Source organism: Typopeltis vanoorti, chromosome 7 (genome assembly GCF_054136105.1).
Source record: "Typopeltis vanoorti isolate ZY-2024b chromosome 7, IOZ_Tvanoo_1.0, whole genome shotgun sequence".
Classification (NCBI taxonomy): Eukaryota; Metazoa; Arthropoda; class Arachnida; order Uropygi; family Thelyphonidae; genus Typopeltis; species Typopeltis vanoorti.
Window position 1 is genome coordinate 137,132,439 of NC_143555.1, and position 16,566 is coordinate 137,149,004.

At 37.2% G+C, this 16,566-nt stretch overlaps 1 protein-coding gene across 4 annotated transcripts in view; it reads right to left on the reverse strand.

Annotated features, from left to right (window-relative positions):
* The window catches only part of LOC150105111 (apoptosis-resistant E3 ubiquitin protein ligase 1), a 377,933-nt gene that overhangs the window by 36,195 nt on the left and 325,172 nt on the right, over positions 1 to 16,566 (reverse strand). For all 4 annotated transcript variants that reach the window (XM_090395495.1, XM_090395494.1, XM_090395496.1 and 1 more), the window contains one exon: positions 8,385 to 8,564. In XM_090395495.1, coding sequence (XP_090251621.1) covers positions 8,385 to 8,564 — 180 coding nt within the window. The remainder of the gene's footprint in view (positions 1 to 8,384; positions 8,565 to 16,566) is intronic.

Below are 16,566 nucleotides of genomic sequence, written 5' to 3' on the forward strand. Positions count from 1 at the left end.
ATGTATTCTGATCACCGTGTAAGCATGAAAGAAAGGAATCTCACTCCTACTATCTGTTCTTTGAACTCTAGGGACAAATTCAGATACTGCATTCTTTAAGCATATTTTCAAAGCTTCAGATGTGTTGCTGATAACCTTCTCATTCAATAATTGATGCCATGGGACAGAACATAGCATTCTGATGAGATTATCATAATTGTCAACTTCATAGTTCAGCATGTAACCTTTCCTAATTGGAAAATCCATATAAATAACAGGAGAGTAATATATGATCATTCTCACCAACTGCTAGCAAAACAGTTGCATCCTCAACTAAGATCGAATCTGACCTTGAGTTTCTTCTTTCACATGCTGCTCGAGAAAGTTATCTCACAAGAGATAAATGGTCCTCATTCTTATTGTTTTCTCTACTATTCAATCAATGACTGGATATTTAAATTACTCATTTACAAACTGCCATCATTGCTACTCATGATTACTTAGCCATGGGCTCTCCCCCTCTAGCCAATTTCTATATGGAACATTCTGAAAAACATGCCCTTGATACTCCCATTCTCAAGCTTTCTATCCATTTAAGATATATTGATATATAATGTTCCACCCAGGCTTCCCTTTCAGCTGAACTCTCCTTTATTCATGAGACCTTCCTGTCTAATGGTTACAATGCTAAAAAGGTTAAAAAATTGGTTTTTCTCCCCTTCACCTCGCATCCCTCTTGACAAAACAGAATACATCAATGCTATTACCCTATATCAGAGGTTATTATTATTTTGATATTATTTATTATTATTATATTATTATTTTGAGTACTTTGTGTGTGCTTTTACAAGTCTGAGATTGTATCCTTAACAATGTCTCTGTGATAGAGATAAACTATAGATTCTAATAAACTTGCATTTTATGGTTATCATGTGCTGTAGTCATTCCATTAAGCCTAATAATGAATTTAAAATAGTACATAAGTCTAAATTCTGGATTACTTATTTAATACCATAAGAGTAATTCAATGATACTGTTCATCATCTTCAACAGTTGAACTACCTGTAGCAACATCCAACTTTATATTTAATCCTGTTTTACATCCACTTCACATCATATAGCCTCAAACTCACTGTTATGTAGAAGTATGTTTTCAAATTACTCATTATCATTAGCAGTACCCCCTCCCCCTTTAGTCTTTTGTTTTTTCTGAAAATACTATACCCATCTCCTTCATATTTAACTGTGAGAGCCACGATGTACTAATGCCAATAATCTTAGTCCCCAATGTATTCACCAAATTCAGCTCCTTTGTTCTGGATGCTACTGGCATTTATGTACAGATATAAGTTACCACCTGGCTTTTTCATATACGAGGGTGGTCTGAAAAGTTCTCGGCCTGTACCATAGATGGCAACACTATCGCCAAGATTTTTTTTTTTTTAAGTTGGTACATCTGTCATAAGCATCCATGTGAAATTGCAAGTCATTCTATTAAGTAGTTTGCTTTATACAGCTGTCTGAAGAAAAGTGTTGTTTGTATCAAATGAATAAAATTGAGAATTGTGCAGTTATAAAATTCTTTGTAAAAGAAAGTTTAATGCCAAAAGAAATTCATTCGAAGTTCATAAAAGTTTATGGGCACTCTTCTCCTTCATTTTCGACAATTAAGAAATGGGCTGCCAAGTTTAAACATGGCAGTACCAGCTTTGAAGATAATTGATTTGAAGGATGTCCACAAAGTGTAACAACACCAGAAATCATTGAACAAGTGCACGATATGGTACTGGATGATCGGCGAGTCAAAGTGCATGAAATTGCTGAGATTATAGGCATTTCAAAAGAACGTGTAGGATATATTTTGCATGAAGAATTGCAAATGAAAAAAGCTTTGTGCAAGATGGGTGCCACACTTGCTCACAGCAGATCAAAAATGCAATTCACATGAAAATCTCTAAGCAGCGCTTGGAGCATTTTAACAATAATAAAACTGATTTTGTGTGTTGATTTATTACTATGGATGAGACTTGGATTCACCATTACACACCAGAATCCAAACAGCAGTCAAAACAGTGGACAGAAGCCGGTTGTTCAGCACCAAAGAAGACAAAGTCAGTTCCATCAGCAGGAAAAGTCATGGTATCGGTGTTTTGGGATGCTAAAGGCATTTTGTTTATTAATTATCTTGAAAAGGTAAAACAATAAATGGGGAATATTATTTCATTCTTTTAACCAGGCTAGATGAAAAAAATGTGTGAGAGAAGACCCGGTTTGCAGAATAAAAAAATCATCCTTCATCAGGACAATGCACCTGCTTACAAAGGTGTTTTGGCAATGGGAAAATTAAGGTATCTGCACTATGAATTGTTGGAACATCCACCCTATTCCCCATATTTGGCTCCCTCTGACTTCTATCTCTTCCTCACTGGTCAGCATTTTTCTTTGAAACAAGAGGTGATTGCAGCTGTAGAGGGGTATTTTGGAGATCGTACTGAGAATCATTACAGGGATGGGATAATGGTGCTGGAGCATCTCTGGAATAAATGTATTAGTCTTAAGATTATGTTGAAAAATAAAAATAATTTTGAAATTATAAATTCGTTTTTTCATTGTTAGGCTGAGAACTGTTCAGACCACCCTCATACTTACCTCTGCAGTCTGCTCCTGTTAGGCAAATCACTACCACACCCACCACACACAAGAAGTCAAACTCAAAGTGTAGGGGATATTTCCTTTACCAGATTTATAACTGTGCATTGACTTTTATATCTATGTCATCCCTTCTATCAGAAGAATTAAATAAAATACAAATCACTGTGGTATCTAATTTATATAAAGAAACTACCATCCAGAAAATAACTGATAATTATCTTCCTTCGGCAAGACTAAAATCTAATGTGCAGAGGATGTTCATACTCTTATCCTAAAAGGACTTCTGAACAAATAGTAAGGAATCTCCAGAAATAACATCTCTATTTCAAACCAGCACATGAAAGCTGTATTCTTTCTTACCATCTAGTAAAGATAAATTACCTCCACTATCCTTGCCTGGTGTCTATCAAGTACCCAGTTCATGTTAATTTTGCTATTTTGGAGAGACTGCTAGGATTAGAATTGAAAAACACCAAGATTTCTAGAATTGAAGAACACATAAAATTTCTAGAATCAGAGGATTCACTGGAATCAGACAAAGATTTTACACAACAGAAGATTTAAATTCGGTCATCTATTCCTTGAAACATGTGAAACCGTACACCATTGTCCTAATCTTAAACAGATTGCAGGCCTATTTCCAAATTTTGGAAAGTAATAGCCATAAAGTGTTCATAGTTTTTTATTATGATTTTTTTTTTAAAATCACAAAACTATACCTGACCTAGTTCCTTGGAACTTTAATAGTATTGTCTCCTGCTCACTCAGTGACCAAGACATGTGAAAGTATGACATACTATTTAACTCATTCTTGTGTTAATATTTTAAATGTTATAACTAATTCTTTTGCTATCTTCCATGAACAAAATATATAGAAATTATAAATGATTGGAAATTGCAAATATAAAACAAAATATAAAGGAAATTGTAAATTTCCTTTACCTGTTAAACCATTTTTTAAAATATATCATCATTTCTACCACCTCAATAAAATGTCTAGTAACAACTATCAATTCACTGGGTTTAAGTGCATGTATTAAATTTTTCAAGCTATTTTAGGCTTCTAAAATGGGGTGGATACACTAACCATTAGACTGGCAATTAATTATATTACAATATATATATATATATATAAAACTCTGACCAGTGTCAGAATTATATCTCTCTCTCTTTCGCTGATGATGTCCATATAATTAGAGGCAATTTCCCCCCCCCCCCCCTACATGTGTTAAACCATTATTTATTTTCTAGTATGTCTAACATACATATTTCTCTAAAAATTTTTAATGTGAGCTTCTGATCATAATAACTGCTTCAATGCATCACTGGCTTTATTATGCTCCACTTCTCTTTTAAAGAATTAGTAAGTTTCAGATGAAGAGAACTGTCTTGAATGTGTTCCTAGGCTATACTGGACTCAGGATGGGACTTTGTGCTGGCCGCAGCAATTTTACGATGTTATACTATTCAAATTCTGTGTTTAATTATTATCATAGGTTTGTGAAAAGTAGCATTATCACTGAAAAGTGAAAAGGCCAGCACCATAAAATATTCAGAATACAGAGTTGTCAGAACACAGATGTATGACCTAGCAATTATGATTCCATGTGCTAAGGCCAGTGGACTTAATCCATACTATGGGAAACAATTCTCACATTACTATACTGCTCTTTTATCTCATTCAGATAAAAGAGCGTTCCTTCATCCTGTTTACTCAAATACATTCATAGACAGAGAGCATAGAGCATTACTCATTTCTTCACAGTCCATTTTCTATGTGCAAGCAAGGGGTGCTTAAGGTCAAAGCTGTATAACTGAGAGGAGACCTCCACATAGCCTTTAAAGGAATGCGGAGAACCGACCAGGGCTTCTGACCTAATGTCCAATCCTCACCTTCTCGTGGTGCTGCCTGTTGGGTATCTACTTTGATACTGAACAAACGAGGATGGGCTGGCAATTTGGGATTTAGCCGACCAAATTGTATTCTTATTGGTTAAACCAAAATAAAAAATGATGGTACAACATGACAAAATTTCATGCCGGCTGGGGCGTCGCCCGGTTAAACAAGTCCCCCTTTGTTTTCGCCAGGGAACCAGGGCGAACAGCGAAAAGTCAGCTACTGGAACAAATCTGAAAACAAACCCCAACTCAACATCACCAGAGTTAAAGATCGGTACTATCAACGTAAGAAGCCTGAATGGCAAAGAAATGGAGCTAGCTGAGGAATTAGATAAGTACCAGATCGACATAATAGGGGTGACTGAAACAAAAAAGACCAAAACTGGTGAGATCTTTCTGAGCAATACATACAAAATGTTATATTCAGGCAATGACAATCAAGGAAAAGAAGGAGTAGCCATAGTATTCAACACAAAATACTAGGCTAATCTTCTTGAATGGCAGTCAGTCTCAAGTAGAGTAATGTGGGCAAATATGAGAATGGGGAACTGGACAATGAGACTTATTTGTGCCTATGGTCCCACAGAAGGTTCTACTAAGGTAGAAGTGGAGGAATTTTTTGAGGCTTTAGAAAAAGCAACTGACACAATGAAAATGGAAAAGTTGGTCCTTGTTGGGGATCTAAATAGTAGAGTAGGAAATGATTGTGAGACATACAAAAATATTTTGGGAAAATTTGGAGAAAAGAGCAAAGCTAATAATAATGGCAAATATCTGTTGGATTTCTGCTCAGGACATGGACTGGTTATTACTAACACCATGTTCCAACATAAAAATGTGCACAAATTCACATGGAGAGAAGAGGCTAGGAATAAGAAAAGTCTCATTGACTATGTTATTGTTGATAGTGATGTTTTCTCCCTGGTGCAGGACACCAGAGTGTACAGAGGATTTGAAATTGGAAGTGATCACTATTTAGTCTTGAGCAGGATAAAATTGAATTTCATATTGAAAAGAATAACATGTAAGAAAGTTTTAAAGCGAATAAAAGTTGAGCAGCTCTCAGATGTGAACTGTAGACTAAAATACAGAAATATTATTGAAAAGAAAATGAAAGAGTTTCAGAACAGGAATCAAACCTTGGAGATTCAGTGGCAAACTCTGAAGGAAACATTGATTGATTCTGCCAGAGAGGCATGTGGTGAGGTTGTGTGCAAGGATAAAAAAATCAGAACTCCCTGGTGGACACAGGAAGTTAAAGAGGCAGTGAAGGAAAAGAAGAAAGCAAATCAAAAGTTCCTGGCAAATAAGTCAGCTTTTACTCTTACAGAATACAGAGACAAATGTAAGAAAGCTAAACAGTGTGTAAAACTAGCTAAGCAAAAGTCATGGGAGGACTTTGGCAAGAATATAGAAAATAAATATCAAGAAGGTGGCAAAATATTCTGGAGGTTGTTGAAGAAGCTTAGGAATGGAGGAAAGAGTGCTGTAAAAGGAATTAGAGATGATAAAGGTGAAATGAAAACAGGAGAAAAAGATATCCTTGAAGTATGGAGTAATTACTTTGAAAAACTGCTAAATGAAACAAGCAGTGATGACAGCACAGTGATAAAAAACACTGACCAGGCATGCAGTCAGGAATACATATCCATACTTGAAGTAGAAAAAGCCATCAAAGGCTTGAAATGTGGAAAGGCAGCAGGAGTATATGATATTCGACCAGAAATGCTGAAGTATGGTGGTATAAGAGTCTTACAGTGGCTGCACTGCATAGTTCAGAAAGCCTGGACAGAGGGACGAATTCCCGATGATTGGAGTAGAGCACTCATAGTACCCATATATAAAAAGGGAAATAAAACTGAATGTGAGAATTACAGAGGTATTTCCCTACTGAGTGTTCCTGGCAAGATCTATGCAAGTATACTTGAGAAACGGTTGATAAGAATTGTGGAAGAAAAGCTTGGTGAAGAACAAGCTGGATTCAGGCCAAATAGAGGCTGTCAGGATCAGATCTTCACTTTACGACAAATAGTCGAGAAAGCATGGGAATATAACAAAGATCTGTATTTAAGTTTTGTTGATTTGGAAAAGGCATATGACAAGGTGCCAAGAGAGAAGCTATTCAATACGCTGCAGTTATATGGTGTCAATGGGGCAATATATCAAGCAATATTTAGTCTTTATTTGAGTTGTGAGTCAGCAGTTAGAATTGAAGGAAGTACAGGAAGATGGTTTAATGTTAAATCTGGTGTGAGACAAGGATGTACATTATCCCCTCTGTTATTCATTATCTATATGGATCACATTATGAAGGAATGTGGTATTAAACCTGATATCAAAATTGGAGATGTTAATGTCAGCTCTTTGCTTTATGCGGATGATGTTATACTTCTAAATAAATCCGCTACAAGTCTGCAAGATTCTCTGACTAAATTGAATAGCTGTTGTAATAGATATGGTATGAAGGTCAGCAATAAAAAGACAAAGACAATGAAAATAGGCAGAATCATTGAAAATGTCAACTGTGTTGTGAATGGAGAACCTGTGGAACAAGTAAAACATTTCAGCTACTTAGGCACAATTTTTACTGAAGATGGTAAACTAAATATAGAAATAGACAACAGAATCAGCAAAGCTGGTATCGTGGGAAGTCAATTGAATAAATTCATATGGAATAAGGAAGAAATTAGTCGGAACACTAAATTAGCTGTATACAAGACTGTGTTCAAACCAATTTTAACTTATGGATCTGAGAGCTGGGTCAGAAGTAAAACACTTGACCAAAGACTAGAGACCGCAGATATGAGAGTCCTGAGAAAGATTAGAGGCGTGAACAGATGGCATCAATGGCAATATCATATTAAAAATGAGGATATTAGGAAAGAACTTGACATTGTCAGCATCCAGGAATGCGTTAGCAGAGCTAATCTCAGATGGTATGGTCACTTAAATAGAATGGGAGAGGAAAGATTAGCAAAACAAGTGTTCTCTGCCATGTTGGCAGGAAAACGACCCAGAGGAAGACCAAGATATAGGTGGATTGATACGGTACATAGTGCCTTAGACGATAGAAATATAAGATCTGATAATGTTGGAGTCTTGACAAGTAACAGACTGATTTGGAGGAAAATTGTAGATAGGAAGTTAGTAATGATGTAATTTTTTCATGTAGTACTGTCATATCCTGTACACCCCTTGAGGGTACATGGCAGGAATTTGATGATGATGATGATGATGATGATGAAGCACATGGTCAAAAGACCCTGCCGAATGGTAGGGTCTATTGTCAAAGGCTTGTGAACTGCAGATCATCTGTGAAAATTTACAGATGCAGATCTCTATATGTCATAGAAAAATTCACAAGAATGCTTGTGGCTGCTTGTATTCACTAATGTTTGAAAGCAACAATGCAACCAGAATTCTAAAGGAAAATCAATCTCCTGTCTGTTAGTATTTTAGGATTCAGCATCATCTGAAGACTTCCATTTCTTTGTAAGCTGTAGCATATAAATACTTCATTGATGAACAGTGGTATATATATATAGAGATTTCTCTAAATGACATCAACTATTACCCTCTGAAATGCTGTTAACTTTTTTCATGTACTCATTGCATGGCACACAAGATCAAAATGTTTTCTGAGTAAACCTGGATTTTTAAAGACCACAAATTGCTTAGTTGCATTCATTTCTTGAAAATGAAGAGGGAAGTCTTCATTAATGTTTAGTAGGATGGTGTGTGTGTGTGTGTGTGTGTGTGTGTGTGTGTGTGTGTGTGTGTGTGTGTGTGTGTGTGTGTGTGTGTGTGTGTAGACTAATTAATTAATGCATAAATCTACATTGAAGAACACTTACTTTATAATGAACTCTGAGTCCAATGAGCTGTGCAAGAAATGAACGGGAGAACCTTGCTTTAACCAGTTGTCGATAAGAACTTCCTAATGCTGATTCATATAAGCATTTTCCAACTATTCTGCCAGCAAATTCATAGTACTTTAAACTTAAATATGATGGCCTTTTTGGATTAGGATGAACCTACAAAAGAGAAAGTTTCATTTTAAATGAAACACATTAAAAAAGATACAAAATGTCTAAAAAAACTAGTAGCAAATTAGAGTTTTTAAACATGTTTTTTACCGTGACGAAAAACTGCCGACATATGCCTGCACTTCAACATTAAATAATGAAATTAAAAGGTTTTTATTTATCCAAGAATGACTGCATTACAATTGTTAAATATGTTAATTTTAAAAAATTAGAAGTATGGTTTCATGTTAAGGATATTTACACATTTTATCATTTCAATTTATTAAAACAGAATTTCTAAATATTGCCACCGTGATACCTAGTATTATTTACTTAATAAAAGTTTACATCTTTATATAAACCTCTCCTTCCATGGATGGATTTTTCAATGCTAACACATAATATGAATATAAAATTTGGTGGTGGAATTTACAGTTATAATAACTATCATTTACTAAGTTGCATATGAATAACATAAGGTCTTTTAAGCAACTCCATGTGTAGGCTAGTTTTTAATCATTCAACATGCAAAAACAAGAAATAAGCAACAGCAGCAGCAGGAAAAAAGAGTTGAATTATTAAGCTGATCACTTTGTCATGATGTATCATCTTCATGGTGATAGTTCAGTGCTCAGTATGTTGCAAAATCTTGATACAAAGAGGATTATCTGCCCATATGTTAATAGAAGTACAAGAAAATTAGCAATACACATGAAAAGGTTGTTTAAGTTCTAGAACTAGTAGGGTCCTCACCATAATGGAAAAAGAACAAGATGGTCAATTTACATAAAGGAAGGAAGCTCCAAAACAAATTATAGAATGATCAGTATCTCAGGAGTTCCACTTAAATAATATGGAAAAGTTCATTGAGGTCAGAATTCAGAAACAGGTAGAGGGATAGCACAGATAAATTCCTTAGTAATTTATTTGCTTTCTATAGAAGAAAATTGGCTGCACCACAATACTGCAAGCTTACAAAAGCAACTGATAGAATAAAACATGGACATTACTACTTCAACTGGAGAAAATAGGAATATGAAATTAATGGCAAGGATAAGATCCCTGTTTATCAGCCAACCTCTGATCCACATCATTAATTTTATATCCATCCCTGTTTGATTCAATTTAAATAAAAATTTTCATGCTGGCTTTGTAAAGTCTAGCAGTATCATGGTAGCCTGTTTTACTCTATAGAATGTGTGTAAATTACTAAAGCAAGACCATCCTGCACAAAACTCACTTATACTTATTTAGCGTTTAAGTTGTAATAGTCCCTTGACACTATTTTGAATAATGGCAGCAGCTCCAATTGTAAATGGCATACCACAAGTCCTCCCCCCCATTTAAGGACTCAATTTTGCATGACATAATAAGGATTTTCTGGCACGCGGGACTTGTAGAATGTATGCATCCCGGCAGTTGTATATGTGGTAGGTGAGAGAAGGGGAAATACGTATATGCGTAAAATGCAGGGGCAATGGGAGGAACTTGGTGAGTTAGAGATGACTATAACAGACTTCGTTGAGTCAGAGTCGGGAGATTCTCCATGTAGAGAGATGAGTGGTATGACAGAGGATGAGAATAGCAACAGAAATATGAATGAAAAAATGAGAGCGTGGAGTGTGGAAAGGTTGAACAATTGTGAAGTTTTCGGAGATGGTCTCAATTGGGAGGATGAATGGCAAATAAGAGTGGCTGACTTGCAGAGAGAGAGAGAGAGATGAGCTGAAAGAGCAGGTGGAATGTCTCGGGATGAGATGAGAAGCGTGAAAGATGAGATTAGGCGAATGGAAGAGATGAATGCAAGGCAAATCAGAGCAGGAGTGAGAGAGAGTTATGGGAATGATAGGAGAGAATAGGAACAGTAGAAGAGAGGGAATGAGATAGAGTTATATGAATGATAGAAGAGGAGAGAATAGGATCAGTAGGAGAGAGGGAATGATAGAAGAGGAGAGAATAGGAACAGTGGAAGAGAGGGAATGAGAAGACTGCGAGGGAGCACTGGAACCAGGGATAGAGTGATGTCAGTAAGGCAGGTAAGTAGGGGAACACAGAGAGAAAGTGTTAGAGGAGAGAGAGTGAGGGATGCAGGTGAGCAATCGAGGAACAGGGTGGTAAGAGGTGTGATGTATGGGGACTCAATGATCCGTGGTGTACAAGATAGGATACATGAGGAGTGTTTGCCTGGAGGAACGAATAGAAAGAGTGGCTATGGCAATTAAGAGGGTGAAAGGGTGGATGAGATGATTGTGATGGTACGAATGAATGACTTGAGAGGCAATGTAAATTGGGTGGTGAGAAATATGAGATCCTTGCTTGAGGTTGTACAAAAAAAAACGTAGAGAAGAAAGATAGTGTGCATGTTACCTAGGTATGATAGTGACGAGCTGAGCAGAATAGCACTAATATTGAATAACGTAATAACTGGAAGATGTCAGAAGAGAAGATTAAAATATGTGAATGCTTGGAAGGCATTTGAGGATAGAAAGGAAAGAATTGTATGCGAGAGACTGCTTGCATTTGAATTAGGAAGGACATAGGCATCTGGAGAGATTGCTGTTTTCTGAACGAGTCAGTGTGTCAATACAGGGAAACTAGAATACCAAGGGTGGATGGTAGCAAGAGTGGCCTCTTGTGGGAATGGGTGCTTGGGAGAAGAGGAACGACATCAGGTAATGCTGAGCCCAGTGGAGTCTAGAGGGGATAATGCTAAGTATAGAAACAGTGACATTTTAATGCTTTATACTAATGTCAGGAATATCCTGAATAAAGGAAAGGAATTGGTGGTGCTGATAGCATCAGCCTGCTTATGATAAGTGATGACCTATGTCCTCTAAGAGTGGAGGGCTTTGGAAGGCGGTGGCACTAATGATTTTTAAAGCATATGGTGTGAGGTAGAGGTGGGCAAGACAGGATATTTAGTAGGATGTTGCTACAAACCAAGGAGCACAGAGGGTGGGGACCAAGAGATGCTTAGACAGTTGAGCTTGGCAAGTGTAAGAAGAATGATTGTTTTGGGAGATTTTAACTACAGCAGTATAAATTGGGGAGAGGAAGATGCATGTAGCAATAAGGGAATTTCTAGAATTCTTGAGGGACAAATGTCTTAGGCTACATGTAATGGAGGAAACAAGAGGTTCAAGAGTTTTGGATTTGGTCATAGCATCAGAAGAGTTGATAATATCTGAGATGACATCTCTCCCACATTTGGAAAGAGTGACCATGTGGTTTTGACTTGGAAGATGAATAGACATGCAGGAGTATCAACGAGATGGGAACGTATGTGGAATTATAAGGCAGGTGATTATAATAGTCTTAGATATCAACTTGGGGAAGTTTCATGGGGGAAGGAACTGGAAGGTCAGGATATCATTAGTGCTTGGGAAATTGAGAAGGAATATTTGTTAGCAGCAATAGTAAGCTGTATTCCACATGTGAAGAAGAGGACACAATTTGGTGTAAAGTGGATGACAAGCAATATTGAACAGGAACTGCATGTGAAAAAGAGACTATGGAAGAGATATAAGGAGACAGGTGAAGAGCAGATGCATGAAGAATATAAGACACAGGCCAGAGGTTATAACATCTGGTTGATAGATGAGAAAGAGGAGATATGACAAAAAGAAATAAGTTACTAAAGAAGGTTTACAGGACTGACACAAGAGAAATTTTTCAGCATGTATGTGACAAGAGAGAAGGGAACAAGGTCCATCGCTGAAAGTTATTATTATTACTACTACTACTATTATTCATAATATATTAATATTCATAATATATTAATATTATTAATATCAAGGGAGGCCCTAAACATCATGTCAAGAACTATTCAGCATTTGCACAGTATCTATCATACTTTGCTTTGAACTCATTCACAGTCATGGCACCAACAACAGACTGGCAGCTTATTCCACTCATTCATCACTCTCCAAGTAAAAAAACCTAGTTCTCACACTCTTACTAACTACACTCTTCCTCAGTTTCCAGGAATGGCCCCTAGTTCTCCCACCACCACACCTGTTCTGAAATATTTCCTCTGAATTAATCTTGTAAAAAACCCCTGAGTAATTTGAATGTCTCAATCATATCACCCGTTTTCCACCAATCAACCAATTTCTGTAACCCGCAGATCTTCAATCTGCTCTTGTAAGGTTCGTTCCACACACCAGCTACCATCCTGGTCACTTGCCTCTGGATCCTCTCCACCTCCTCCCCATCAAGAAGAAACCCTGGTGCCTAGATCTAGGCACAGTAGTCAAGATAGTCTTATCAAGGCTCGATAAAGAGGAACAATAATCTGCTTGTCTCTGCTCGTCAAAGTATTCTTCATTAACCAAGTGATCTGATTTAGCCACTTTTGCTATGTGTCCCCTAAACTTCAACTCCCTATCCACCAACACTCCATAATCTCTGGCTTCGTCGATTTCCTGGAGTACAGTTCCTTCAATGTGGTATATTGCTGCTAATCTTTTCACCTCAAAATGCATAACCCTACACTTTGCCACATTAAACTAACATCCATCCATTCTCCAAATCATCCTGCAAAATTTTGACATGTGTATTGACTATTGCTCTATCCAACTTTGCATCATCGGCAAATAAATGAACAGTTCCTCTCAGATCCTTTCCTATATCATTAAGGAACAAATTAAATAGCAGTGGTCGAAGAACAGAACTCAGCAGCACACCACTAGTCACAGGCCTTCTTTTGGACTCTATTCCTGAATAAACTACTCTCTGATATCTCTCCATCAACCACCCTCCTACCCATCCCCATGTGCTGCAGTTTACTGATTAGAATTCCATGTGGTATCCTGTCAAAGGCCTTAGCAAAGTCCAACAGTATCACTGTAAACCCATTACCCTTATCCCGTTCAGCAGTCACTATATTATAAAACGTGAGCAAGTTACTGAGGCATGATCTACCTTTCACAAAATCATGCTGCTCCCCCCATACAGTATCCCATTTCCATCTATCCATTCCTGTATTTTGCTCTTGACGTTATGTAAGAATGTGATTAGCAAGGGCATGAAGACAAGATACCAGATTTTTTGCACTTGGAGCGTAGTGAATGGTAAGTGTGGGTTCTCTCACATCAACATGATGAGTCTTTTAACTCACTGGAGATATCTATATAATAATGATTACAATTTTTTTTTAAGTCTTAGCTTCATGCCATGGTTACCACATTATTCAAACTTTAAGTTTTAAATTTAAGTACATTTCATTTATTTAAATAAATATTTATATTTATTTATCCAACTTATTCCAAAAAAGGGGAGATCAAAAAGTCTACCATCAAACTACCAGTGACCTACAGTACGGATTCTGCTAATGTAGATCCACAGTTGACCCCTTACCTCACATCATGAACCACTGGACACATGGCATGGAAAAGTTCATAAAAGTTCAAATCTGAAAACAAACTCCAACTCAACATCACCAGAGTTAAAGATCGGTACTATCAACGTAAGAAGCCTGAATGGCAAAGAAATGGAGCTAGCTGAGGAATTAGATAAGTACCAGATCGACATAATAGGGGTGACTGAAACAAAAAAGACCAAAACTGGTGAGATCTTTCTGAGCAATAAATACAAAATGTTATATTCAGGCAATGACAATTAAGGAAAAGAAGGAGTAGCCATAGTATTCAACACAAAATACGAGGCTAATCTTCTTGAATGGCAGTCAGTTTCAAGTAGAGTAATGTGGGCAAATATGAGAATGGGGAACTGTACAATGAGACTTATTTGTGCCTATGGTCCCACAGAAGGTTCTACTAAGGTAGAAGTGGAGGAATTTTTTGAGGCTTTAGAAAAAGCAACTGACACAATGAAAAAGGAAAATTAATCTAACTGATAAGCTTAGGTGTTGCTGGTTATTCATTACTTATTTTTTTCACGGTATTAACAACACCACAAACACTTTTATCAACAAGGATGTTTTATTAACGCTAATATTTCGCTGATTTTCAAATCGGCATCATCAGAGCACAACACACATGTAAACGCGACAGTGAGTGAAACAATATAATTGCAGAAAGACAAAAGATCTAAAGTCCTATTTTTGGCGCCCTCTAATGAAAAAAAAAAAAAAAACGCAGCAGTTATCCAGGAGTTTTTCTTAGGATAACCGTCTCCCAAATTTTTCGCAAATTAATGCAACCATATTTGTTAAGGTTGGGAGAATTCTTCAAAGCCATTGCTGACTCAAAAAATAGTCTTTCAGATCTATAACGACTCCTAAATAGCACATTCGTTTTTCTCCATCTAATGCTGTGTGAAGGAGTGTCCAAAGCGTGGTCTGCCAGTCCCGACTTGCCATAGTAATAGTAGCGAATGTATCTTTCATGTTCTTCCAGGCGGATGTTCACTGATCTTCCTGTTTGCCCATAATAGGCCAAGTCACAGTCACAAGGAACTTCATACACTCCTGGGTGTGCTAAAGGGTGAAGTTTATCCTTTGGTGAGCGGATCAGAGTTGCCAGCTTGACATGAGGCTTGAAGGTGGTGCGAAGGCCATGTTTCACCAATACTTTGGCTATCTTTTCCGATGTACCTCTGATATAGGGAATAGAAATGGTCATGTTGTATTCTTGTGTATTAGGGGGGGGGGGGCAAAGTAATGGGCCTATGTAGTATTTTTTCTATTTTGTAGGGATTGTAGCCGTTGGCTAAGAACGTATGGCGCAGGTACTGGAGTTCAGTGGTCAGAGCTGTATCATTAGAACGAATGGCTCTGGCTCTGTGTGTCAGTGTTTTTAAAATGCCGTGCTGTTGGACTGGATGATGATGTGATTGTTTACGTAGGTATCTTCCTGTGTGTGTAGGCTTCCTGTAAATAGAAAAAGATAGTGATCCATCTGAAAGGTGGGTGACTAATGTGTCAAGAAATGGTAAACAGTTATTTGAAGAGGGGGTAACCCATAGCAGTACCATTAATCTGTTTGTAGAATCTGTTTGTAGAAAATCTGTTTGTAGAATTAGAAAAAAGTGACATCATGGCCCAAAGAAATCATCAGGAAAATGAAACCAATTCATGCTAAAACACCCCGCATTTATGGATTACCAAAAATCCACAAAACTAATGTTCACCTACGCCCCATAGTTGATAGCATAGATAGTCCCACATATAAACTGGCCCGGCATTTAGCTAAGTCGCTTGCACCTCTTACTGGCAACTCCTCTACTTTTGTAAAAAATTCTATCCATTTCAAAACACTGGTTAAAAATCTAATCCTAAAAAATTCAGACTTAATGGTTAGTTTCGATGTCACCTCCCTATTTACCAATGTACCACTTATAGACACTCTTGAATTAATCAAGTCTAAATTTCCCCCAGATATTTTTGAATTATTTCAATTTACCATGAATGCAGGTTACTTTACATGGGGGGGGGGAAAATTCTACAAACAGATTAATGGTACTGCTATGGATTCCCCCCTCTCTCCCCCGTTAGCAAATTTTTACATGGAACACTTTGAAAACAAAGTACTTACCACAGCCACATACAAGCCACTAGTGTGGTTGCGCTATGTAGATGATGTGTTTGCCATCTGGCCCCATGGACAAGACACTTTGGATGCTTTTGTCACCTACCTAAACAGCCAACACCCCAAAATTCACTTCACAGTAGAAAAAGAATCAAATAACTGTTTACCATTTCTTGACACATTAGTCACCTGCCTTTCAGATGGATCACTATCTTTTTCTATTTACAGGAAGCCTACACACACAGGAAGATACCTACATAAACAATCACATCATCATCCAGTCCAACAGTACGGCATTTTAAAAACACTGACACACAGAGCCAGAGCCATTTGTTCTAATGATACAGCTCTGACCACTGAACTCCAGTACCTGCGCCATACGTTCTTAGCCAACGGCTACAATCCCTACAAAATAGAAAAAATACTACATAGGCCCATTACTTTGCCCCCCCCCCTAATACACAAGAATACAACATGACCATTTCTATTCCCTATATCAGAGGTATATCGGAAAAGATAGC